Raw genomic sequence first — 27,116 nt, 5'->3', positions numbered from 1 at the left:
CTCTCCCTATTCCGGTCACCTTCCTTGTGTCACGCCCCTCTTCAATATGGTGCCCAGATTCAAACTCGAGCTCCAGGTTGGATGAATGGAGTGGTCTGGGCTGGGTAGTTTGAGAAGCTGCCAAGCTCTTCTCAGGTCTTTTCTGGGGTGGATTCTGGATCTTTCAAAGGAAGCTGTCCTTCAGTCACTGTTCCTTACCACCGTCACTCCCTGTTGCCACCAGCCAGCCGTGCCTCTACTGTTATCCACTCCTTTCTCCTTTGAAAGCCAGACCTGGTCTCTAAGCTCCCCAAGGATAAAGACCCTTCCTTATTTCTGTCTGGAATTTATAGACTCCTTATTGGCTCTTGTATTTCATTTCTCTAAATAAACAAACAAACAAAAATGGAGGAATGATTTGGCACATGTGACGAAGTGACTTATGATTAAAGGAAGGGAATTCTCATTGAAGAAAAGGGTGTCCCTACGTATGAGAGAGAGTCCCTGATGAAACGTTTAGTCCCAGCAGGTTGTGGAAGGACTTTGACTTCCACTTTGGACTTTTCTAGAATTTCCCCAAGTTTCAGTTTCAGCAGCAGAGTGAAATTCAGGAAGATGATAGATCTCGTTGTCCTCATGTACATTGAGGCAAAATTGCTTAGACAGAGTATATTGGTCTGAAGTCACACCAGGAGTTGGTGACCAAGTAGGTTGTGATATTAAATAGCCTGAGGTACTAACCACTTCCTTCTCAAGTACTGGCATACCTCATTTTATTGCACATGGCTTTATTGCGCTTTGCAGATATTGCGTTTTATTTTTTACAAATTGAAGGTTTGTGGCAACCCTACATCAAGCAAGAGTATTGGCGTTATTTTTTCCCCAACAGCATTTGCTCACTTCCTGTCTCTCTGTCACATTTTGATAATTCTTAACAATATTTCAAGCTTTTTCATTATTACTATATTTGTTATGATGATTTGTGATCAGTGACCTTCGATTTTACTATTGCAACACATGGTTAAGGCTCAGATGGTAGCATTTTTTAGCAATAAAGCATTTTTTAATTAAGATATGTACATTGGTTTTTTATTATTTTTTTAGACTTAATGCTTTCACACAGTTAACAGGCTACACGGTATAGTATAAATATAACTTTTATATGCACTGGGAAACCCTAATTTGGGAGACTTGATTTTGCAGTATTCGCTTTATTATGGTGGTCTAGAACCAAACCTACAATAACTCTGAAGGATGCCTATACTTTCACTCAAAGAGGGTGAGTGAAATTTAGCACCAGAACCTCGGGAATGAGACATTTTAAGTAGATTTCCATTTAGAAGAGGCTAACCCTTTAAGTTGGAGAAGGAAATGGCAACCCACTCCAGTACTCTTGCCTGGAAAATCCCATGGATGGAGGAGCATGGTAGGCTACAGTCCACGGGGTTGCAAAGAGTCGGACACATTATATTTAAATTCTATTTTTAAACTTTTATTTTAGAAATTTTAGATTTAAAGAAAAATTGGGATGATAGTACAGAGAATTCTCATATATTGTATACCTCATTTCCCCTATTATTAACATTTAAAGTTTTCTTGATGGCTAGAAGTCTTTAGTGAGTAGTAGGTATTGCAGTGTGCTGTTAACAGAGGAGCAGGAAGTGGTGAGGCAGGATCCAGGGGGAACTGAGTACTCCCTCGTCCATGGCCCCAGAACTTGTCTTAAAAATGTTGTTTTGCTTTTGAGTCATTGAATTGATGCTTCTGAACTGTGGTGCTGGAAAAGACTGAGAGTCCTTTAGACAGCAAGGAGATCAAACCAGTCAATCCTAAAGGAAATCAACCCTGAATATTCTTTGGAAGAACTGATGCTGAAGCTGAAGCTCCAATGCTTTGGCCACCTGATGCGAAGAGCCGACTCATTGAAAAAGACCCTGATGCTGGGAAAGATTGAGGGCAGGAAGAGAAGGGGACAGAGGATGAGATGGTTGGATGGCATCACCAACTCAATGGACATGAGTTTGAGCAAGCTCCAGGAGATAGTGAAGACAGGGAAGCCTGGCATGCTGTAATCCATGGAGTCACAAAGAGTCAGACATGACTTAGCATCTGAATAAACTCCTTAGAAAAGTGGTATAAATCACTCATAGCTACATAGTCAGGCAATGTACCGTTGCTGCTTTCCTGCTAAGACAATCAGTGCTCTGAGACCCAAGTTTCCTTCTTAAGGGTATTTCTTAAGTACCTTTTAAGGGTGCTCTCAGAAATCATTTTCTTGCTTCTTCCTTACTCTTTAGCCATCACTTGTCAACCCTGTTGAAAACATTACCCATGGTTTCTCCATCACTAATGTATGGGACCACAACCAGTCTCTTCTGAAACCTTACTCTCCTAGTTTTTTTTCATAAACTATTTCTAGTATGTTTGTCTCTGTATGTATGTGGAAGGAGGGTATGTGACTACAGCTTCTTACTTTTGTGCTTTTAAGTAAATCCTGAGCACAGCATCACTAACTTTGCATCCTTAATATTGTAATGAAATGTAGTCTTGCACACTGCCTACCTGATGGGCCATATTCATGCCCATTCATATGCAATTACCCTTTACATTTAGAAGAACATTTGCTTCTTAGTATAAAACAGCCATGTAGGGAGGAGGAGCATAAAGAAGACTGGATGTTAACTCTGCTTTTTCTCAGTGTGAGCTCCATAGTTATGTAGCTTTGCCAATTTTATTCCTTTTGTAGTGCAGAAATTATTTTTCCATCTAGGTTCAAAGAAATATTCTACACAGAAGAAATTGGCAAAGATTTCACTTTGTGGAAGGCTGCACCACTGGTACATTTAAATTTTGTCCTTGATCTACTTAACTCTGGGACCAGAGTAAGCATTCCTAACAGGGACTGTTTTATTCAAAACTGAGGAAACAGACCATGTTCAGGATTGAGTTCGCTATAGAGCTACAGATGTCCATGGTGTCTTCAGAATTGCTGACTTTTATTCCAGTCTCAAATTGGCTTCTTTTAAATTTTGCGCACCTTCCCTTCAGAAGGACTCACAGAGGCTGATGCACTTGTTCCTACTGAAGCCTATTGGGTTTTATATTAGTACTGAATGAGGCGCTCCGAAAAGAAACATCACATTTTTGTTTTATTTACTGTTTTAAAAGATTTGGTACTGTCATCCTGGGGGGATATCAGAACTGGTGTTGGGTTTACATTTTATATGCCATTATTTTTATTTTGAATATGGAGATGGATGGGGCCAGGAACGGGACTTCCTTCCATGATGTTTTCAGAACTGAGAAGCTCAGGTCTTGCCCCAGTCCCGCCTCTGACATTCAGATAAATGTGGCCCAAGGATGGCATTTAATTGTGCTAATCCACAACTTAGATGAATCCTGTTTCACAAAGTTCCCAGCTTCCATCTCTGAGTGGGAGGAAGGCTCCCTGTTGCCTTGTAGATTCGTAGATACTTCTCTGTGCTCACCCCTTCCAAATCCCTTAGAATAGTTCTTTGAATTAATGGGAGATGAGGACTCACAAGTGTTATGTTAAGAGCCAAGCTTCTTTGAACTTCCATAATGGAAAATAAGAGTTACTGCTCATAAGATTCTTGACAGAATTCCTGATGGGAGGTAGCAGGTGAAGTTGGCAAGAGGACGGGATAGGAAACCAGGGGGGCAACCTCAGTTTCAGTCCAGACTCTGAACTAATTTGCTGAACGTAAATTTAAATAAATTCCTTTATCTTTTCAGATGAAGTATATCTTTTATCTGTAAACGAGGAGTTTGGGATCACTTTGTGATCCTCCAAAGATTCAACACTTCTCTGAGGCTTTGGACTCTGTTTCTGGCATTTGTATTTTATTACAACAAGAAGAAAGCCTATGTGACAGACCATGTGTGGTGAGGGGAACTTTATAAATGGCACTGTATAGGTCAATGTGTTAGTTCAACCATGGTTACCTTTACATTAATGCATTGTTTATATTACTGTGAGGATAATGACACCGGCTACTGAGGGTTTACTACATGCCAACCACTATGCTTAGCAATTTACATAACATATTTAATTTAATTCTCATGAAACGCTGATAAATATTGCCTTTATATTTCCATTTACAGATAAGTAAATGAAGTTTAGAAAATGTAAGCAACTTGCGCAGGGTTTCATGGCTACTACTTCAGAGAGCCAAGATGCTAAGTCTGGCTGCCTGATTCCAAATCTGTGCTTGTAACCACTGTGTTTGGAAAAGCTAGGTTCTGGGATCAAACTGAAAGTGAAAGTGTTAGGCGCTCAGTTGTGTCTGACTCTTTGTCACCCCATGGACTGTAGCCCGCCAGGCTCCTCTGTCCATGGAATTCTCTAGGCAAGAATACTGGAGTGGATAGCCATTCCTTTCTCCAGGGGACCTTCCCAACCCAGGAATCAAACCTGGGTCTCCTGCATTACAGGCGGATTCTTTACCATCTGAGCCACCAGGGATCAAACTGCATTGGTTCAAATTCTAACTCTGCCACTGGGGCTCTTGGATAAATTACTTATTCTGCCATACCTCAATTTTCTCATCTTTAGAATCTGGTTAGTAGTGGTATCTTGGAAGGTTGCTGTGAACATCTAATGAATTTTCTAGGCAATAAGCTTGGACAAGCTGCAATGTAGTAAGCTCTAAGTAAGTGCTTGCAGTTTCTTTCATCACTGTCATCCTATACTACATCAGCCACGGGCAGGAGAGGATACCAGCAGAAGCAATAGCATATGCAAAGATCTGAAACAGCATGGGGTGTTTGGACAATGGCAGGGAGTCTGGAATGGTAGGAACACAGGCTGTAAGTGGGAAAGAAGTGGGGCAGGTATGCTGGGGGTGAAGCGTGAGAGATTGTGGGTGCCAGGCCCCTCGTCTGGGTGGTGACTCTCGCAGGTCATGGGAAGCCCTCGTGGGAGCAGACATGTTAACGTGCTTCCGTGTCTCCTTCTTGCTCAGGGATGCCGGGAGGATGCGACATCCTCGTCGTTTACAGCCGAGATGCTGAGGAGTGGTGCCAGTACCTCCAGGACCTTTTCCTTTCCAGTCGGCAGGTCCGCGGCCAGAAGACGCTGACTTACAGGCTGAGCCCCAAGACATCCTTCTCCGCCGAGGACCTGAGCTTCTTTCTCCATGTGCGCTGCATTGTGGTGCTGCTGTCTGCGGAGCTGGTGCAGTGCTTCTGCCAGCCGAGCTTGCTGCCCCTGCTGCAGAGAGCCTTTCATCCTCCGCACCGCGTGGTGCGGCTGCTCTGCGGGGTACAGGACAGCGAGGAGTTCCTGGACTTCTTTCCAGACTGGGCCCACTGGCAGGAGCTCACCTGTGACGATGAGCCTGAGACTTACGTAGCAGCTGTGAAGAAGGCCATTTCTGAAGGTAAGGGTCTCTTCTGGAGTACAGATATGCAAGCCCTGGAAAAAAATGACCCATCCAGGCCTCAGGCATTTCAGGCGAGACATTGTGGTATTAATGGTCATCATTCCTCTTACAGACTGAACCTAGACCTCACTATGCTAAGAGCCCCAGTCGTATTTACTGGTTTAGAGCAGCCTGTTTCTGGAATGGGATTGTCCCATCCCAGAATAGGGTAGGTTAGGTCTCCTGGGTAGGGTAGGATAGGGTAGGTCTCCTGGACCACAGGAAAGAAAGACGACACTTTTCCTTGAGTTCTGTGCTAGGATAAGCCCTCTTTTTAGAATTGTCTACACCTCAGAAGACATTGGACAGAGACTCTAGCCTAGAGGACGGTGGGGGTGGGAGGCTGAGACTTAGTTTGGTGGGGATGTGCGGACTATGACTTCCAACCTTCCTGTTGCAAGCCACTTCCATTTTTTATCATCAGGTGACCTTAAGATTTTGGTTGAAAAGGTGTCACTTTTGGGTAACATGATTATAGAGAAAAACCTCCCTTCTCTTATTTTCCACCAGCCTAGCTTCTGTCCTTTGCCTTGTTTCTCCTTTTAAAATGGGAGAATTCTGAGCCTCTCTGACGGGACTAATGACTTCAGTGGCCCCAGGAAGTATGACAAATGCTCCGATTAGCAGTACCGGAAGATGTGCTCTGGGATGGATACATGTCACAGCTTTTCTTCCTCTTTTTGTTTTCTATTTTTGTTTCATTGTGGGCTATTGAGCGAGCTATGTGTTTATCTTTTATTCTCTTGCCATTTGAGCTCTTATACACCTGATGCCAGCAAAGAAACTTGGAAAATAATGGAGCAATGTAACTATGCTCAATTATTCCTGGTGTGCCTTGGTCATTAAAATTTGACTCATCCACCCCGTCTCGTTTGATTTGTGAATCAAGAATTCACAAATTCTTAGTGATCTTAAGTAGCTAGTAGAGTTCCTAGATGCTTTTATCCCAGGGATGGCCTGCTCCAAACCAATAAATATGACCAGGTGACCTAACACAGTAGGATCCCAGGCCATTCTGTAATATAAATGACAAATGTGAGTATAGAAGAAGTCTCACTTGAAACTCCTGGGACCTGGATTTTTCCAGAGTTTGCTTATCTTTACTTCAGAAGGACACAAGGATAGGGGAAAAAATGCATAATTCATACTTGCACGATTATACTTCATTTGTTTGAGGGGTCTGCTGAAATTTACAGAGAAGTGAGATGCAACTGGTTGTTGCAGAGCTTCTGTCACTGCTTAGCTTATGATCTGGTGGGCAGGCTGCTGTGACCCACCTGTCCATCATTCTGCACACCGTGGCTATGTCGTCACTATACTGACTTCATGGCGTGTGCACTAACAGACTGTTCTTTCAAATACTACAGTGGTATTGTTTTTAAAAATAGATGGTAAAAGGGATTCTCTGACTATTGTTTGGCTGTGTCTGATGTTCAGGTGCTTAGACAAATTGATCGCTTATAATATTTTACTTTTCACTAGTGACTCTGGCTCAGTGTGCTATGAGCCCTTAGCTTCAAGTGTTTCAGAAGGAATGACGTGTTTCACAGTGGTATTTCTGTTCTGAAATCAAATAACCTCTCATCAGAAAGAGATTTTTTAAATGGGAGATTAAAACCAGCTGCTTAGTGGAAAATCTATGTTGTTCAGAATCAATGGATATGTAGGGACGAATGGAATTATAGGAAACAGTATGAGGGAGGATGGCTTCTGCCGCCAATGTCACTTTCATATCTGATATTAGACTTGTGAATTTGGGGATTTGAGGTCTCTGTGTGGGGAGGCTAGAATGGCTTAGATTTGCTTTGGGAATGTCCATAGCTGTCTCCCTCACTTGGCCCAGTAATGGGGGGCTATATCTCTGATTTTTGTGCTGGACAAGCTTTCTTAACAAATGGAAGACTCAAAGTTTAACGTTGTAGCAAAAATGAGTAACGACACTCTATTGCCTGGCTCTGATGCTAAGTGGATGCCCGATATTGGGCAATTTATGTAGCCTCTTTGGGTTTCAGTTTCCTCTTTTGTGGGGCTTCCCTGGTGGCTGAGACAGTAAAGAATCTGTCTGCAATTCAGGAGACCTGGGTTTGATCCCTGGGTTAGGAAGATCCCCTGGAGAAGGGAATTAGCTATCCACTCCAGTATTCTTGCCTGGAGAATTTCATAGACAGAGGAGCCTGGCAGGCTACAGTCCATGGGGTCACAAAGAGTCAGACACGACTGAGCATCTACTACTAACACTTCCTTCTCTTCAAGAGGCGGGCTTACACTTGATCTAAGACACTTTCCAGGGCTGAAATCTATGAGTCCCTTAGGCCAGAGAGTCTGAAATACTTTTGAAGCACCACCATCTTGTCCTATTTCGTACCTGCTTTGACTCCCAGGAAGCTTAGAGCTAAAACAGTGTTTAAGGATCATATTATCCCTATACTATGTTTCTGGTATGAGTATGTCCTTAGTTATAGTCTCTATAACTTGTGATAATTTATTTTAATATCCTTCTTGTACACGTGAGGTTTTCCTAAGGTACTTCAAAATAAAAGTCAAAAATAAAATTTTCATACACCCCACTAGTAAAAGCTGCCCCAGTCCTTTGAGAAATAAATACATGCAACTTGTTTCTTTGACTTTCTCAGTTAAAACAATTCCAGTGGGAAACATAATGGAAATTTGATAATGGGGATGCACTAATGGTGGAGACAATAATTGTGGGGTTACTGATTGTAGAGCTCTTGAAAGCTACAGGGAGACACATTTCAGGCATCTTTCTAACAACTGAAGCGTGCAAAGATGGGATGGGTGGCCTTTTGGGGTGGTGCGTTCCACATCACCAGGAGTGTGCAAGCAGAGACTGCATGTATGGTAAAAGGAATTCAGCTTTGGAACCATGGTGGGACCATGTGACCTTCACAATTTTTTGATCATAAAGTTCTCTTACTTGAAGTTTCTGGGGTTTTTTTTTTTTTTTTTACTAAGGAAACATGTCTATACTGAATCCAGTCTTCCTGCTTCACCAGATCTCCCTGGGGTTTCTAATTCCCAACTGAAGAAATATTGGTCATATTCCTACTATAACCCCAACATAAAATAACAGGAAAAAGATTTCAATTCATAATCTATGTAACCCTTGAAAACAGTAAAACTCCCAGAATATTTATATACATATATATTTTTAATTTTAAGGTATTTTGTGAGAAAATGTGATGAAATAAATTTTTATTTTAAGGCAGGGCAAGAAAAAAATTAAACATCAAACTCTCTGTGTGTATTTGGACCTCTCTTCCCCTCCCCCATGTGCAGTGTACATCCACGTTGCACACTGGCCCACGAATGGGAGTGCCTGCTTGACCGTAAAAATCAATTTTTTCTTTCTTCTGACACTAACAATGTAACTTAAAATAATAGTTTTCTTTCCCAACTTTGTACAGGGTCGTGATGACTTGTTGCTCGCTTTGTCTGTGCCTACCTGGACCATCTATCCTTGATGAACTTTATGTAAAACATCAGTATGTCATTTTGATGTACAATCCTTTGTCTCAAAAATGTTTTTGACTGTGCCTTTGACTTCTAGCAGGTAGGAGAGCTTTCTGAGGATCTACTTGCTAGGTTATAACCCTCAGTATGACTCAAATAAAATTCTTTTTGTCTTCTTAACTTGATAATTAGTTGAATTTTTGTCAACAAATATTATTATTTAGTAAGATATTCATTGAGACCATTTAAAATTTAGGCTAAATTTTAGACCACTTAAAATTTAAAATAAGGCTTAAAGATCAAAAGCTTTAGAGAATAGAACAGGTAATAGAGGTAATTATTCCAGAAACTTGGATTGGTTGTGGTGGTGGTTGTTCGTGTCTAACTCTTTTGCCACCCCATTTTCTGTAACCCACTAGGTTCTTCTGTCCATGGGATTTCCCAGGCAAGAATACTGGAATGGGTTTCCATGCCCTCCTCCAGGGGATCTTCCCAACCCAGGTATTGAACCCGCATCTTCTGCATTAGCAGGCAGGTTCTTTACCCCTGAGCCACCAGGGAAGCCCTGAATGAGGTTACAGGTAGTTAGTTATACTTTCACTTGCTGCTGTGTTATCTAAATAAGTACTTCTCAAACTTTAATGAGGGCGGGAGGACCTGGTATTCTTGTCAATATGCAGATTCTTACTCCAGGAGTCTGGATGGGACCCAAGACTCTGCATTTCTAACAAGCAATCAGGTGATGTTTATGCTGCTGGTTAGGGGTCTGCTGAAAACTGAGCTAAGGTCTAAGTCACCCTTCCTTTGTCAAGTCAGTTGTCTTGTACTTCTGTTATGCCTGGATCATTTTCTCAGATCTCTACTTTTCTGGAAATGAAGGCACTATCTCATAAGGTTATCTCCTGGACCAGTGTTTACGTATAAAATAAGACCAGTATTTGGTGCTTAGCCCAGCAGACTTCAGGATAGGGCTCTTGAGTTCTCTTCCTGGTCCTTGACTCACAGATTCAATGTTAGCTCTGACAGCTTTCAACCTCTTAGTTTTCCAGGCGTAAGTGGTCCTGACATCAGAGTAGGGGTATGCTTCCATCACAATCCTTACTGCTTCTTCATTTAACAAGCGTGTTGATTATAATTACTACGCCACTAAAAATGTTTGGGAGGTTTTATTTCCTACCCCCTCTCTCCAAATTTGTCAGTCACCTTAAAACTGAGCAGACGCTTTAATTATAGAGTCTTCCATGTGTTGTAACAGCCACTTTATTTCCCAAGGCCTTCATCTGTAAAATGATGGGGTTGGACCAGATGATTTGGAAGATTTCTTCCAGTGCCCCAGCACTGTAAGATATCATTGTGAGTTTTCCAAATAGATGGCAAATTACCCAGAATCTTTTAACCAGTTTAGTTTAGTTCCAAAATGTTTGCAGTGTTATATACCCAAGGCATAGAAAACTGTACTATTGTTCTGAATTGTTTGGATTTGTTAGGTGATTATTTTAAAATAAGGAAGTGAGAAAAACCCAGGTACAGTGCAGAAATTATTTCCTCTTTTTATAAGCGCTCTTTTTTTTTTTTTTTTTTCAAGCGCTCTATTCTTTACTGCAAATCTCATTGAATGTAAAAATAGATTCTGTTAGTCTGTGTGGGAGAGGTCTTGATGGGAAACACGGAGTTTTATTTCAAAAGTTCTCATAATTTAGTGTGTTCATATTTGTGTGTGTGTGTGTGTGTTGAGGGGAAAGGGAACCACTGAACCAATTCTTCCAGTATTATTCAGTATTACATTGGAGATCTTGTCTGCTTTCTTATATGTATTTTCTCTTTACCTCCCCTATCTTTTCTCATGCTCTTTTTGCTTCTTATGCTCAGAATCATAATGAATTTTGCCTTTTTCACATGGGGAAAATTTAGAGGGATATGTCCCTCTGGCCTTCCTTTGTTGATGTTAGTATTCTAATCTGATTGTTAAACTGGAGTTTAAAAGGAACACAATTGAGGTACAAATACTTTTAGCTAATCAGATGGATTCCAAAGTCTTCTCCCAGATTTAAAAAGAAACATTTTCTTTTTTGAAATAAAATACAGTTGACCCTGGAACAACCTGTGGGTTAGGGGCACCGACTCCCCTGCCCCCACCCATGTAGGCAAAAATCTTTGAGTCATCCTTTGGTATTGGTGGGGGATTGTTGCCAGGACCCATGTAGGACACCAAAATCCATGCATGCTCAAGTCCCACACAGGCCCTTGGTATCTCTGGTTCTAAATTTATGGATTGAACCAACAGGGGATCATGTAGTTGATCATTTTTATTGAAAATGAAATCTGTGCATAACTTGTCAGTGCAGTTAAACCCATGTTGTTCAGAGGTCAACTGTAATGAATGTTTATCATAATGTTGAAAAAAAGAAAGTGAAAAATACACCTGTAGGCTATTTCCAATTAAAAAATAATAATGTTGCAATAAATCTCCACATAGCTTTATGCCTAAATCTTTGCCAATCTCTGTGGATTTCCACCTAGCCAGTCTCCGTAGAGTTCCTAGAGATGGTGCTCACCTGCTATGTGCATCTCCCCACTTTCCCCGTGTGACCTGAATTCATGGCCCCTTACTGTGGTTTTTTGTTGTTGCAGTTTATGTACTTATTTTTCTTTCCCTTTATGCCTAAGTCAGTGATTTATGTTTGCAGTTTCTCTTGCAAAGATACTCATATGGAGAACTGCCCTGAACCGCTCCTTCTCCTCATGGAAAGAGCTAACACTAAGGTGATGCTGTGACAGTTGCTGTGTGTAATACACTGGTCACTTCATGGGTATTTATTCCCCCCCACAGCCCTGAGTGGGTAGATGGTTTTACCATCAGTTCACAGATGAGAAAACCGAGGTTCAGCAAGGTTCAGTAACTTGCATGCAGACTGGGAGCAGCTCACATGGAAACACTGGGCCTTCAGACTCATGCTCTGCTTTGTCTTGCTTACTTCTAAGCCTCTCCCCCCAGTCCTCCTCTTCCTCATGGAGACAAGAAGCGGGAAGAAAGCCTGGGAAAGAGAAAGGATTAAGGACAAGGAGGCTTCCCTGAGTTCTCTAGACCACAGGATCCCAAGTCAGACTGGATATTGGCATTGCCGCCTACTTTGTTTAACATGCTGGTGTCCCCGCCTTACTCTAGACCGACTGAACAAGAATCTCAGAGGTTGGTTCAGACAAAATGAATTTCAAAAAGACTCTGCGGTGGGTTGTGATCTGCAGCCATGCTCTGGAGGCTCTGCTCCGTGCCTGCAGCCCTGTCCATTGGTTTTCTGGTTGGAGGAGCTGGCAGCAGCTCAGGCCTTGTGGGCTGTCACAGGGCAGGTCACGGGGCAGTGTTCCCAGGGGCTTAGAGCCTGGCCAGGTCACAGCTCACTTCCACGTCACAGGCAGCAGCTTTTAGAGAGGGGAAGAGAGACAGACCCTCCCAGCAGAGGGGAAGTGGCTGCAGCCTCCTTGCTCTCCCTGGTGTAGCAGCCTCGCTGATGGTAAGTCTGTGATGGCTTCTGGGGCGTCTGTGCTGCCTTGCAGAGACTGAGGGGAGAATCTGGTCTGGGGCCTCTTAAAATAGCCAATTTTTGTTCTGCTGTCCTCCCGCCTTGTGGCCTTGGGTTGGTGGGTCTGCTGTCTCTCTGCTGTGGTTTAGTCCACACTTAAGGTTCCTCCTTAAATGACCCTTGCAGAAATATGTTTCCTTCGCACAGTCTTCTCTTTTGAAATAATCTTTGATTTGGAGAGAAGATGCCCAGCTGGGGTGGTAAAGTCTGTCCCAGTGTCACTAAAAAGCTGCAACATGTCCCAGGGTCTTTGGATTTCCCTTGCCAGGTACCCTGACCACCTCATAGAACGAGATGCTTCCTCCTAGCTACACCTAAAAACAATCAACGACGACTAATGCCCATGATAGATTTTTGTGCCCATGGATCTGTATGAATTTCCCACAGAGCTGTGGGCCCAGGTGGTGTTGTGGAATCGGCCACCCTGCTGCTTCGAAAGCCGCCCAGAGACAGCCTTCTTCTCCCAGTTAGACTTTCTGTGGTCCCTCAAGGAAAATATCTGCCAGTCACCTTGTCAACTGTGGTTGGTGAGGTGCAGTGAAAAGGGAGTGATGAATGCTGAAGTTTCCACTGGTGTGAGAATCTCAAGTTTGCACCTGTTTTTGTATACATTGTCTAATGCAGGCCGGAATGGAAATATCAGATGTAGGAATTTTATCGGTTGGTTTCTTACCCTGTTGTTTCTGTAGTTCTGTAGTGAGTTCTGCTACTCACTTCTCCTGCGATTATTGCTAGAGGAAAATACTAGGATGGAGGAGTGATCTGACATTTGCTTTACCCCTTCAAAGCCCTTTTGTAAACATTATCTCATTTGGTCCCTGCTATTTTCTTGTAGTGTTATTTGCTCAGTCGTGTCCAACTCTTTTCGACCGCGTGGACTGTAGCCTGTCAGGCTCCTCTGTCCATGGGATTCTCCAGGCAAGAATACTGGAGTGGGTAGCCATTCTCTTCTCCATTCCCAACCCAGGGATCGAACCTGGGTCTCCTGCATTGCATTTTCTCATAAGGCAGACATTATTATCATCACCATTTTAAAAATGAGGAAAACAAGGCCTGGCAGGTTCACACAGCTGTTATTCCATTAGAGCAGGATCAGGTCAAGCCCTCATGCCTGTAGTCCAAGGCCTAACTATTTTCTTATCCAGACATTACAGTGAGCCTTCCCTTCTCAAGGCCCTGTGCTAGGTGCTGGAACAGAGCAGGGAAGCCAGATATAGTCATTGCTATAATAGTCTCTGTGTTCTAGACCAGCACTATTCAAAAAATGTATAACACAAGCTACATGTAAAATTTCAAGTTTTCTGGTAGCCATTGTAAAAAAAATAAAATACTAGAATAAAAAGAAACAAGTGAGTAAATTTCAATAATGTGGTTTACCTAGCCCAATATATCTAAAATTTCAACCTATAACCAATGTAAAATTATTAATGAAATGTTTTCTATCCTTTTCCTCATACTAAATCTTTGAAATCTGGTGTGTGTTTTACACATAGAGCACACATTTTAACTGTTCAATAGCCACATGTGGCCAGTAGCTATCATATTGGACAGTGTAGATCAAGAGTGATGCTTCTTAGAGAACTGGGGGCCATATCTGTTAATATTTTAATACATGAAATGTCATATATGTTTTTAGAAATGTTTGTCCTGGTTTTTTTTGTTAATTTATTCTATCAGTCATTTAGCAAGTATTGAATGAGCATTTGTCCTGTGCTAGTCTGTAGGGAACGTCTATTCCTTGTTTTCTTTCCTCTCTCATCTCCTTTTTCTGGCTTTTCTTCCTTATTCCTCCCCTTTCTTTGTCTCTTTCTATATTTTGTCAGCTATTTAGCTATGTTCCCAGGCTCTGCAAGTATAGCATTGGTTAAGACAAAATTAAATTTGATTAACAACAGCGTTTCTGTCCTTGGAATGACCAGTTTATCATATATACTAGTGAGACTGGACTCCTGGCAACCTATTTGAAGGCAGAAACTAACCAGGGTGCTTCTGTCTATCTGTTTACCTACCTATCTACCTACTCATCTATCTAAATTTTACAAGTATGTATAGAGCAGCAGTTATATATATTTATGCCACTGTATATGTATCTATGTATTTTATACTAGTTTATGAGCTTTTTCGCTACAAGGATACACAAGGAATTGTTGATAGTGGTTGCCTTTTGGCAGATGGAGGACATTTTGAACTTTTTATTTTAGACATTTCTCCAGTGTTTTAATTTTTCTACGATGCTAAGTTTTAACTCTTTGAGATTTTAAAAGAGAAAACTGATGGGGGTCATAGGGATTTTATGAATCTAGAGGAAGGAGTTGGACTAACACCCAACTACTCCGAGTAGGTTGAGTTTCAGGTTAAATTCCTTTGTGCAAACTCCTTGGCCTTTTTCTCAGCTTCGTTAGATTGATCTTCTGGGTAAGGGGAAGTGACACTGGTTTGTGTTATTGCTGTAATGACTGTCCCATCAGTCACTCCGTGTGGGCTCTGCTTGAAAAGAGGGAACAGCCACTTATCACTGAGTCGTAGTTTTACTCTTCTCAAATGGAATTTGACTCTTTTGGAATTTAGATTGATGTCTCCTTAGGTTACTTCAGTCTTTGTGACAAGAAATAAGAGAATGTGGGTGTATATTTCACAGACTTTGACACCAACTGGCTGTGCCACCTTGGGCAAGTCACCTGGCCACCCTGGACCTATTCTTGTCCTCATTAAAATGCCGGGAGGTGCACAGATTGACATCTCATACCTTTAAAGTCGTGAAATTCCATGGTTCCAACCACATGTAATTTTAAATATCTTACATTTCATTGTTCTCAATCTGACATTTTTCAAAATCCCATCAAGGTATTGTATATTATTTCAGCTAACAAGTTATCCTTTCCAACAGAATTTAAATAAAACTTTAAATGACATAAAAATAGCTTCCTGTTTATGGACATTAGCCTAAATTCAGTCTTAGAAGAACACAGCAGTATGCCATTATCTGTGTGGAAATGAAAGAATGAGTGTATTTCACATTTTATATATACTGTTTATTGTGGATGTGTAGATACTTGGTTGTGGCTCACAGGAAGATAATGGGGGCAAGGGAAATGGGGGCAAATATGCATGACAGAATGGCTTTGTTAACTTCCCTATTTTTGCAGGATGTTTTCACAGTTTTTCAATTTAGTTTCCATTGCCATTCACATGACTGAGAGTGTGTCTGAGATGGCTGAGGAAATAGGATGATTCATGCTGTAAAAGACTCTTTATCTGCTAATTGGAGAAGTTATTGAAATCATGGCAGGCTTGTCATATAGACCTCTGGGCAGAAAACTTGCCAATTTAGCCAGTTTGGTAAAATTTAGATGTGAACAGTGGTCAGTTGATTTTCTAAGGCACAGAAAAATGAACAAAGTTAATAATTGATAAAGTTGCCTTTTCTCTAGGGAAAAAAGCATTTGGAGACTGTTTTACTTTCACTGTATTTATGTTTTTAAAGAAAATACTTGTCTCCACTGACAAATGTTTTGTGCTCAGTAAATGATAGTGGATGGATGAGTGGCTCTGTGGGTGCATCCATGGCTTGTTCCAGTTTTCCTTGTTCTTGAGCCCATTTTGAAGGTCCTAGTTGGAGAAAAAGATATCCTTCCTGTGAGCACCCTTCTTATGGAGCCGGGCTGCTGGTGACATGTGGATCATCAGCTGTTTCCATGGAGCAGATTTGTCTTGTGGTCACATAGTCAGGATGTGTCTAAACAGAAACTCGTCAAACTGATTCAGAGCGAGACAGCGTCTACTGAGTGCATCTTTTTTTTTGCTGTGTCCATACTTAAACATGTACCAGATATGACAACCTCTCCCAGAAAAGAACCAGGTATGCCATTATAGAGGGCAGCTAGTAACTTGAATTGTTAACTCCATGAGGGTGTGCATGGATCATTAGCAGCAGAACTTAAACTGAGTGCATCCTTTTGAAGGAGAGCATTGAAGTGAAGAAATCTGAAGTGTTCAGATGAGACCTCTAGGACTGGCTTAGTGGTTTTGGGAATTCCTTGATATTTTTTTTCCCCCTGGGTTTGTAACTTCTGCATTTGCGTATCTTCCTTATCACTCTTTCAAGATTAGACCCATACTAGCCTTTCATTTAAAAGAATGCTGGTTGAACGTGCATATTTTGTCTGCCAAGTTGCCAGTTTCATAAACAGATTGCTGGCTCGCTCTCTAACATCTGATAACACAGGAAATAGAGAGGAAGCTGATGATGAAATGAAAATGCTCTACTTTTTAACTGGACTAAAACAAGTTTCCTTTTATATATGTCAGCTAACGTTTGAGGCTGTAGCTAAAGTTAAAGCTTGCAGTGGAATTGACATTCATCAAAACTAGCAGATAGAATATCAGTGTTAGCTGTTGATTTTTTTTTTTTTTTTGAGTGTGTAAAATGTGGGGAAACATTTTTTGTTGCAGGATATGGCATTTAGCATCACAAGTGGAGTTGTAACCTGAAAAGAAAACTGGATTCTTGGTTGGTGTTGAGCCGAAAGACACAACCTAGCCAAAGATCAAGAGAATGATTTATTATTACTTGTAGCAAGTAAGGAGAACTCTGGGGATCTTTCCGGAAGCAGCGTCTCCATGAACAGCAAAACTGGGGAAGCTTAGAATACATGCATATTCATGAAAGGGCTGGAGCAGAGGAGAATTCAGCATAGACTTGGGGCAAATGTGGACAGAGTCCAAGCTTTAGTTGATTGAATTCAGGAGGATCAGTTTCATCATTCCATACTCCACCTGGGTTGGGGCCTTAGTTCCATAGAACTCAAAGATATACTATTATGTATAGCCCCTGAGGAGGAACTAGGACGTTGGTTTATCACTGCACTATTGTTTGACTGCCTTCTCTTTGTTTCCTTAGGATCATAGATTACTGGAAATTACCTGGCAGTCCAGTGGTCCTGCTTTCATTGCTGGGGCCTGGAGTTCAGTCTCTGGTTGGGAAACTAAGATCCTATAAGCCACATGGCACAGCCAAAAAAGAAAAAGGAAAACAAAAAGATCATAGAGGCTTCAAGGGCAAGCATGGTGGCCAGGCTGAGACCACAAAATGACTTAGGCCGAAAGGGCTTCTCTAGAGTCAAGAAAGTCATTCCCAGTTTTCTTTCCAGGGACTCTCTGACCCATCTGCTTACAGAGTCAGCCTGTTACTTTTTCTAAAGCAGAGCCCCCCTTTTCATTTTCTAAAACTATCTGAATATCATCTCTTAAAGTCTTGGTTTGTTGCTAGAGAAGGTCTCCAGCTCTAATTATAAAGCATTTTTATAGGAGAAGTTTTTGGGCAAAATGTAATGTTGAAATAATCGTACAGTAATTGGGCAGCCTAAATGTTTATTTTCATGTTGAATTCAGAGTCCTATAGACTATAGAAATCCTTTGACATTGTTTCACTCCAATGGTACAGGGTACATGGTACCTGTACATGGTACAGGGTGTTCATTTGATCAAAACTTGCCCATGCTCTGGAAACAGTCTAGCTTTAGAGTCTCTAATGGCAAAAGAGGGACAGGGAACTGTACAGTCAACCAGATGGAAATACAAAATATTAACATGAGAAAAGGCAACTTTGGGATCATCTGGCTCAGCCTCTCTAGTTTAAAAGGAACAAAGTAGGACTCAGAGAGGTAGAAGAATTGCCCAGTGTTACTCAGTTAATGGCAGAGATGAGCATGCTAATTTCTGTTTCTAGTCAACAAATGTTTATTGAGCTAATGGAGTGCCTGCCATGGGGGTGGTACTCTGCAAGGTACTGGGAAGACCTGATGGAAAAGTCATACTCAAGTCCTGCTCTTCAGGAGTTCATGTGTCCTGGAGGTAGAAGGCGACTAAACAGCCAGTTGTTCTTTTAATTACTTAATGCCGAGAGGGTACAGCATTATGAAGCAGAAGTCAGTGAGCTCCCTATGAATAATAAAGGGGATCTGTGGTTTTCTAAGGGCCCTTTTGATAATTCCTTACTGTCATCCATTAAGGAAAGAATGAGTTTCCTGAGCATCCATCTTGGAAAAGAGAAGAAAAGGCATGCTGTTGATTTGGCAAATATTATACACCTGCTTATCTAATGGTAATGTATTGCCCAAATTAACCATGGCTTTCAGGCAGGGCTTTCATATTCTCCAAGTAGTGATTAGGACTGTCTAAAATTTTACATAGTTTTACTTAATTTTAAAATGAGCATTTTGATCATTTCTGTAAGTTTATAGACAGCAGTGATGTTGAGAGGTATTTATTACTATGTTCCCACAATTTAGAACTTTTACATTCTTGTTTACCTAAATGTGAGTTGGTTGGAAGGACAGGCTAAAGATAAGTTGAAAATGAATAAGAATCAATATAAAATCCTATTCAGTATTCAAGAAAATAATTAAGCAGTTGTACAAGAACAGGATGAAGGAATATATATGTAAGAGTTGTGCTTGTAAGGTCTGGTGGTTTTAGTTGAAGGCAAGCTAAGCATGGTCAACAGAGCACTGTTGCCCCCAACTGGGAGTGACCAGTTGGGAAGCTTTGCCACTGATGATGGAACCTTGAGTCAAAACAATCTTGGCAGGCAGGAACCTGGCTCCAGTCCAACATACAACATTTTACAAGGCTAGGTGTTTATTTGCAGTTAGGTCTCAAACCTCATCCCCCACCCCCCACCCCCAAACAAAACTGGTGGAGCATGTGGAGGAAAAAGCATGGTGGAGGAAAAATCCTGGATTCCATGGTTTACATGAAGAAGTGGGGACTTGAGGTGACCACATGCTCAGTATGAATCAGCAAGGTGGCACACCTGCTCTAAGATGCAGTCTTGAGCTTCCCTTCTGAACAACAGCCAAACTGGAAGAAATGATGGCCCTTCTTGTGTTACACCCAGACTGTAGCTACCCATCTGGAGTAACTGTTGGCAGAAGGTGAGGGGGTGGAAAGTTAGGTTAGGGGGATGAGGAGACCTATAAGCCAAAGCTGTCTCTTTTGGGGGCCTACTTAGAAAGCTTAGTGTATTATTCTGGACTTTCTTGCTTATAAGGAAAGAGCCCTGACCTGGGCCCAAGAGGAATTAATTAAGCTATGGGAAGGATAAGAGTGTTAGTCCTCAGAGATAACATGGAACTAAGGACTTGAACTCCAGAGTTACTTCTTCACCTCTCTTCCTGTGTCTCTCTGCAAACTAGAATCATTCTCTGATGAGGCATCTCCAAGAAGGAGAATTAAAGCTTCTAGGAACTGCCACTCCTCAGTCCTCCCAATTCCAGCTCCAGAGAGGAACTGACACTTATTCTCTCAGGTCCACAATTTAAAAATCCCAGGATAGGCTCTAACTAGTTGAACTTGGGTCAGGTGCCTAACTCTACGCCAAGGAGATTGGAGGACTGTGAATGGCCCATTTGATAGCCCAGGGAGTGGGATTTCTATAAAACTTGGCAGCTTCCACTCAAACCAGATCCCAAAGAGGATCTGATATTCTGTCCTTATCAACTGATGCAAAAGACAATTGCCACATAGCCTGGATGGAAGTGGAGTTTTGGGGAGAATGGATACATGTATATGTATGGCTGAGTCTTTTTGCTGTCTGCCTGACTATCACAACATTGTTAATTGGCTGTTGTTGTTTAGTTGCTAAGTTGTGTCTGACTCTTTGTGACCCCATGGACTGTAACCCTCTAGGCTTCTCTGTCTACGGGATTTCCCAGGCAAAATACTGGACTGGATTGCCATGCCCTTCTCCAGGTTTTCTTCCCAACCCAGGGATCAAACCTGCGTCTTCCGCATTGGCAGGCAGATTCTTTACCGCTGAGCTACCAGGGAAGCCACTAATTGGCTATACTCCAATACAAAATGAGAAGTTTGTTTTTTGTTTTTTATTGAAAAAACAGTTGTCTCAATGAGGGATCTGGAAACATGCTTGTGCCTAAGGAAACAGAGGAACTAACTGAGGGTGTTTAATCATAGAATTATAGAATTGGGGGCTAGAGTAAAAGGGAGGCTCACTTTTGTCAAAGGACTTGCCCAGGGATGCTCAGCTGGGTGGAGACAAAAGCCCAGGCCTCTAACTCTGAACTTAGAGTTTCATTCACTATACTTGATTGTCTTCCTAAGAAGAAAATATCAAGGGAAGACAAGAAAATTACCTTCAAACATTTGAAGGACTGGTGTGTGGAAATATGAATGGTGTTGTTTGATGATGCTTCAAAGGGCAGGTGAGAATTCATGGGCAGTGGTAACCGAAAAGCAGAATTCTACTAGATATAAGGAAGAATGTCAACCCCTGAAGTGGCTAAGCAATGGAGCAGACTTCCTCAGAAGGTGGTGGACAGAAGTCCTGTTGTCAGAAGCCTTCGGGCTAAAGACTGTATCTTAGAGCAGTCATGCTACCTTGTGGATCCATACTGAGCATGTGGTCACCTCAAACCCCCAGATAAAGATGTTTATCCAAACATCTGCCATTGATGTTGAAGAAGGAGTCCCTCAAATCCCTTTCAACCCAGAGACACTTTCAAGTAAAAACCTGGGTGGTGTTGCTTTTTACTTTTTTCCTACAACTTCCTCCAGTTGTGTCGTGTTTATAGTGTGAGATGCTGTGCTGACCATTTTATAATGATTACCTCACTGAATCTTCACCTATCATGTAGATACTCTTATCATCTCCATTTCACAGCTCAGGCACAGAAACATAAAGTTACTTTTCCAATGGCATGTGAAAACTTTGTTTTTGCTCCAGTGCCCCTAGACTTAACCACTACATTCAATGACGTCTCAAAAACTACTTGTTTTTAGTTCCATTTTTACAGTGTCTCTATCAGGTGTCCTCAAAGTGTGATCCTGAAAATACCCATGTGAGAACCGTATATTTTGGGGTTTGATGGAGAACCAAATATTTTTGAAACTCATATTTTTGTAAATATTCACATTCCTCATGTATTTGAACCCTGCATTTTTGGTAAATGTTTATGTTCCTGAGCCCTACCTGTTAACCAAGGAATCAGAATGTTTGTGTGGAATGGATGTGAGGTATGTATTTCAATTTGGGAATACATATGTATTTCCAATACATCCAAGTACTCAGTATGATTCCGATGGGCAGTAAAGTTTGAGAACCACTGGTCTAGAGCTTTCTAAGGAAAGCTGGAGGGTAGACCAGATCCTGAAAAGCCCCATAATTCTCTAAACAGCTTAGACTTTCTTCTGAAGGCCAGGGGGAGACCTTGAAGAGCTAAAAGTCAAATCTGACTTGATCTGGATTGATTTTCAGTAAGTTCAGTCTGGTGGCTGTGTGGGCATGGCTGGAGGCCAGAGACTGAGCAGAAGGCTCTTGTATCCTTCATGGGAGAGGTTGGGTGTAGAGCTCAATGTAAACAGATCCTACTTAAATGAGAAATGAAACCTAGGTTACATGCAGATTTTCTGATGAAATATTACAGTCAATTTCCAAAGGCCCGTGTGAGTATTTTCTTGAGATAGCATCAAATGCTAAGTTCCTCTGACATCTTATTCTTGCCCTTTGATTCTTATCAGCCCCCCTTTACTATCAGTGGTACATACCCTGGAGAGCTCAGGCGGTGTGTTTGTGCAAGGCCTCATCTCCGGTGGGTGGGGAGTGATGGTTGGCTCGAAGGAGCAGAGACCTAGTATAGCCTATTGAATAAACAAGGGAAACACCATGGTGTGTTGGGGTGGGGTGGGGTTGTTTGTTCCTAAATCTGTACATAACTGAGGGTTAGTAGTGTTAGTCACTCAATCGTGTCCGACTCTTTGCAACCCCATAGACAGTAGCCCGCCAGACTCCTCTGTCCATGGAATTCTCCAGGCAAGAATACTGGATTGGGTTGCCATTCTCTTCTCCAGGGATCTTCCTGACCCAGGGATTAAACCCAGGCCTCCCACATTGCTGGCAGATTCTTTACCATCTGAGCTATGAGGGAAACCAAGGGTGGTGAGGGCATTAAATAGTTGTGACCAAGCAGCCATACCATACAGAGGGTGAATTAACCTGAAAGCTACGGGTGCTTTTATGGATACTGTGAAATGCCATTATGCTTCTAAGAGGCTAAGGAAAGCCCTGGTTTTTCTCTCTATCCTGTACTTTACTGGCTTCCCTGGTGGCTCAGTCAGTAAAGAATCCACCTGCAATGCAGGAGACTGGGTTCTATCCCTGAGTCGGGCAGATCCCCTGGAGGAGGGCATGGCAACCCACTCCAGTATTCTTGCCTGGAAAGTCTCATGGATAGAGGAGCTTGGTGGGCTACGGTCCATGGGATCGTAGAGACGGATATGACTGAGCAACTGAGCAGCCATGTCCATCTTCTTTAGACTCTGATATCCATGGTTTCTCCTCTCTCTGGACTTTAGAACTCATTTGCAAGACATCCACAGGTAATACTCACTTATCTAGTCGTTTCCTGAATTTCAATTGGGTTCCCCAGGTAAGAGTTTAAATTCTGTAGGAGTGGGGCCTGTGTATTATTCCATGGGATTCTCCACTGTGCCTAGCACAGTGTGGGAACACAGATTTTAGTAAATGCTACTGAGTTGGTTGGCCGCTTGGTTGAAATCTTGGAGGACAGATATTATAGTTACTTTGCAACTGAAGCCGCTTTGACAGAGTGATTAAATTACTCTTTCAGTAGGGTCACAATCATTATCCATCACAAATGTGCGTTGACTGCCTACATCCTGAATTGTTCAGAAAAAAAAATGCTTTCAGAACACTCATGATCTAAATAAGGAATCAAATGCAGTTTCATATTTGCTTCAGGTGATCTTGCTGCCCTTCCATTAATATGTATTTATTAAACACCCACTCAGCGAATGCAGTGAGGACTTGGTGCTCTATTAGATGCTCTGGATGCATTACAGATTCTGTAGGAAACATAGGCTGTGCTCTCAAGAATCCTCATGAACGAAGCTGGTATGTGGGCATTTCTCTGTTAAAGAACAGTTTCAGCGTCTAGGACTTGCTTCCCGGCGTGGGGGATGGGAATAGGTTTCGGCCTTACCATTCTCTCCTTTTCCGACCTGTGTTGTCAGAACTAGCTCCCTGTTTCCTACTGCTGCCTGGGATCAGAACTTGAGCACAGAAGAGGCTATTAAGAGGACCCTGAAGAGGAAGAAATCAGTTGGCCAAGGCAGTTAAGTCTAAGACCTGGAGTCAGGAGGGCCAGGGTTCTAATCCTGGCTTTGGTATCTTCTGGGGTCGGGGGCAAGATTCTCCAAGAGTCCATTTCCGAGACTCGCATTTTATCTGTAAAATGTGGTGAAAATGCCCACCTCACAAGAGCAGATGATGGAAACACACGCCCCTCCACTCCCCCACAGCCTCCTCCTTCCCCCAGGTTCATATCTGCTCTTTAATCAGCATTTGTCTGATGAGTTTGTTCCCCTCTTTCTATCTTCATGACGACTGGTTTGGTTTTAAGCCCTGATCATTTCTTGTCACAGAAACTTGTTTCTTTTATTTTATGGTAATTTTTAATTTTTTAAAGTGTTAGAAATCTCAAAAATTATAAAGGTAATACATGCTTGTTATAAAAAAATTTTTTTTAACCATCAGAAATCTGTATAGGAAAAAGTGAAAATATTTGTCTGCTTCCCCAAATCCTCATTCTCTTAGAGGTAACGACCATAAACAGTTTGGTGTGCCTTTCCAGATCATCCTTATAAATTTATGAAATCCACACAGATTTTTTTCTCTATAAATAGAATCATTGTATACATATTATTCTTTATTCTCTTTCAATTAATCCTTTCTTGTGAATTTATGACATATATACACATAGACTTTCTTTTTTTTACAAAGTAGATTATTGTATACATTTTGTTTTGCAGCTTGCTTTTTATCTGACCTCATGGACAACTGTGTTTTAATTGGTCTTCATGTTTCCATTTCATACCTCTCCAGCCCATCCTCCACTAAACTGCCAGAAGACTTACCTAAATACAGATGGGGAACCACTGACTACAGGATACAGTCTAGACTTCTTAATATGAAGAGTTCAAAGCTCTGGACCATCTGTCCCCTGCTGACTTCTGTAATTTTGTTGCAGTATTAGATTTGTGTTGTTGGCAGCAGAAACTTTTTGTTCTCTGAACAAAACCTGTTTTTACCCAGTGTTTAAAACAGGTAAACATGGAGCTCTTGGGGTTAATGTGTACATTGGTGGGGCCTACAGACCCCAGCTGCTCAGAGACCCTCCCCTATACCCCAAGCACAATTCTCTATCTTGTTTTATATTCTCTTGCAGCTTGTTGGTCCTTCTGAAGTCAGCCTAAAAAGATCAGAGATGTATACAAACTTTCCCAATTTCTCTTTATTCGTACAGGACTGCAGCTCAATAAAGAACAAATTTGGGGGAGTTCCCTGGTGGTTTGGTGGTTAGGACTCAGTGCTTTCACTGCCATGGCCCTGGGTTCAATCCCTGGTCAGGGAACTAAGATTCGGCAAGTCATGCAGTTCACAGCCAAAAAACCCCCAATAAATTTGGAAGCTTTATGTTAACCTTGTTACTGGGAAGAAATGAATTCCCTATGTGTTAACTTTTTGTAACATGTCCTGAATGATTCCTTGAAGATTCTAAGATGTCCAAACTTAGACATGGAGATTTAGAAAGCCAGTTTTGGGGGCTCATTCTTGTCACATTAGGCATTCTCCTCTTATTGACCTTTCTCTTTCTTCTGGAGTAACTATTGTATTATGTTTCGATCTTTATGGTCCAAAGACTATGAGATCCTTTAGGATTGAAACAAGATCTATTAGAGAACAGCTGTCCATGAGCTAAGAAAGACAGCTGCAAAACAAAATGAATCCAGCTGAGTGGTCCCAGTATCTGGCTCAGTGCCTGGCACATAATAAATGTTCAATAAACTTTTCATCCCCAGAAAGCATGTTGGGTATGACAGTTCCCTTGGCAACACAGAGGAAGAGATACAGTCGTTCCTATTGCCAGGCGTGTGGCGATAATTTGCTGTTGATATAGCTTTGCAAGTGGCCCCCAGGACTGTAGCAGGTGACGCTGGTCAGCATCTCTTCTTGCCAAACCACAGCCAGGCTTACTCTGCTTCTCCCAGCTGCATGGACTGTAACAGAAAGGGGAAACTTGAGGTGCTCTCTCTGCTTAATTCACACCAGTGATAGGCTTGTGCATCTTGAGTTTGATGACCACTGAATGACCACCCAAAAACCATGCTTGAATTATTTTAGATTTAACACCAGTCATAAGAAACTCTGAAAAAAATCAAGATATAAATAACTCAAGTTAAAATTTGTGGCTTTTGTGGATCTATCTATTTATATTTTTCAAAAGCAGTTAATCTGTAGTCTTAAGATACTCAGAATGACATTCTTTGCTTCTTTTGACCACAAAAGCCACACATCTGTTTTATTACTAGGAGGCTGTGTTGGGGAAGATTGAAATCTTCCTCCTCATCTTTAAAAAAGCGAAAACAAACGAAAAGCCAAGAACTCCTCTGTTGGTTGCATTGTATGTATTGGGTAGGCTCTTCAACTGTTAGAAAAGGAATTGAACTTTATCCTCACCCTGTCTTGTTAATTGACAACTGGCATATCCATCAAAGGGTGTCATCTCAAATGTTCTGACCTCTGAATTCTGAGATTATATTTATGCTTTACATTTCTTACCCTTCTTGGTCCATTTTTTTCTAATATGGAATGTGTTCAGTTGACCCATCTTTTCTGGTCAGTTGGAAGGTACCCATTCTGTCTTAAATTCTGCTGATTGTGCCTCAACCTTTTTTCTTGAGATTGTTGACACCAGTTCACTGGTCTTTGAGTGCATTGGGGATCTTCTTTTTGATTATTCCTCTACACTGTCCTCGGAGAAGGCAATGGCAACCCAATCCAGTACTCTTGCCTGGAAAATCCCATGGATGGAGAAGTCTGGTAGGCTGCAGTCCATGGGGTCTCGAAGAGTCAGATACGACTGAGCAAATTTACTTTCACTTTTCACTTTCATGCATTGGAGAAGGAAATGGCAGCCCACTCCAGTGTTCTTGCCTGGAGAATCCTAGGGACGGTGGAGCCTGGTGGGCTGCTGTCTGTGGGGTCGCACAGAGTCGGACACAACTGAAGTGACTTAGCAGCAGCAGCAGCAGCAGCTACACTGTCCTAGGTAACTCAGTGGCATGTATCTCCTCACCCCTCCTCCAGCATGACCCAGGCTCCCCCCACCATGGTCTTGTAGAGCAGCATATATTGTACAATACTGCCTGCCTGCTCCCAGGTCAGACTTCATAAATCAAGCCATCTTTTCTCAGCCAATGCTGATTGGCTTCAGCATTGGTCTCACTCAGGGGTCTGGACATCCAACCCCATCCACTGGAATTGGCATTTGATGTGAAACCAGCATCCCATTCCTGGTCTTGCATTCTCCCCATTTATTAAGTGAGATAACACTCTCTTAATATCTAAGATTTCTCACTTCTGGGCATGTGAGATATTTTGGCCATTATCTGTAAATACCCCTACCTCTGCTCATGTTGCCTAACTAGCTATGTCAACACTTAAGTGGAAAAGGATGACCAAATACCTTCAAGAGCTGCCTTGATTCCCACAGCACGTGACTGTTAGAAGTGTTTGGGGGAGGCTTCTTTATCATTTAGGGTA

The 27,116-nt window shown here is 41.9% G+C and overlaps 1 protein-coding gene across 1 annotated transcript in view; it reads left to right on the top strand.

Annotated features, from left to right (window-relative positions):
- Positions 1 to 27,116, top strand: part of PIK3AP1 (phosphoinositide-3-kinase adaptor protein 1) — a 113,781-nt gene that overhangs the window by 3,861 nt on the left and 82,804 nt on the right. Inside the window, exon 2 of the mRNA XM_043927007.1 lies at positions 4,965 to 5,381. Within this exon, the coding sequence (XP_043782942.1) occupies positions 4,965 to 5,381 (417 nt within the window). The remainder of the gene's footprint in view (positions 1 to 4,964; positions 5,382 to 27,116) is intronic.

The sequence above is a fragment of the Cervus elaphus genome, chromosome 15 (assembly GCF_910594005.1).
Source record: "Cervus elaphus chromosome 15, mCerEla1.1, whole genome shotgun sequence".
NCBI lineage: Eukaryota > Metazoa > Chordata > Mammalia > Artiodactyla > Cervidae > Cervus > Cervus elaphus.
Note: the sequence above shows the minus strand (reverse complement) of the source record. Positions and strands in the feature narration are given on the sequence as shown.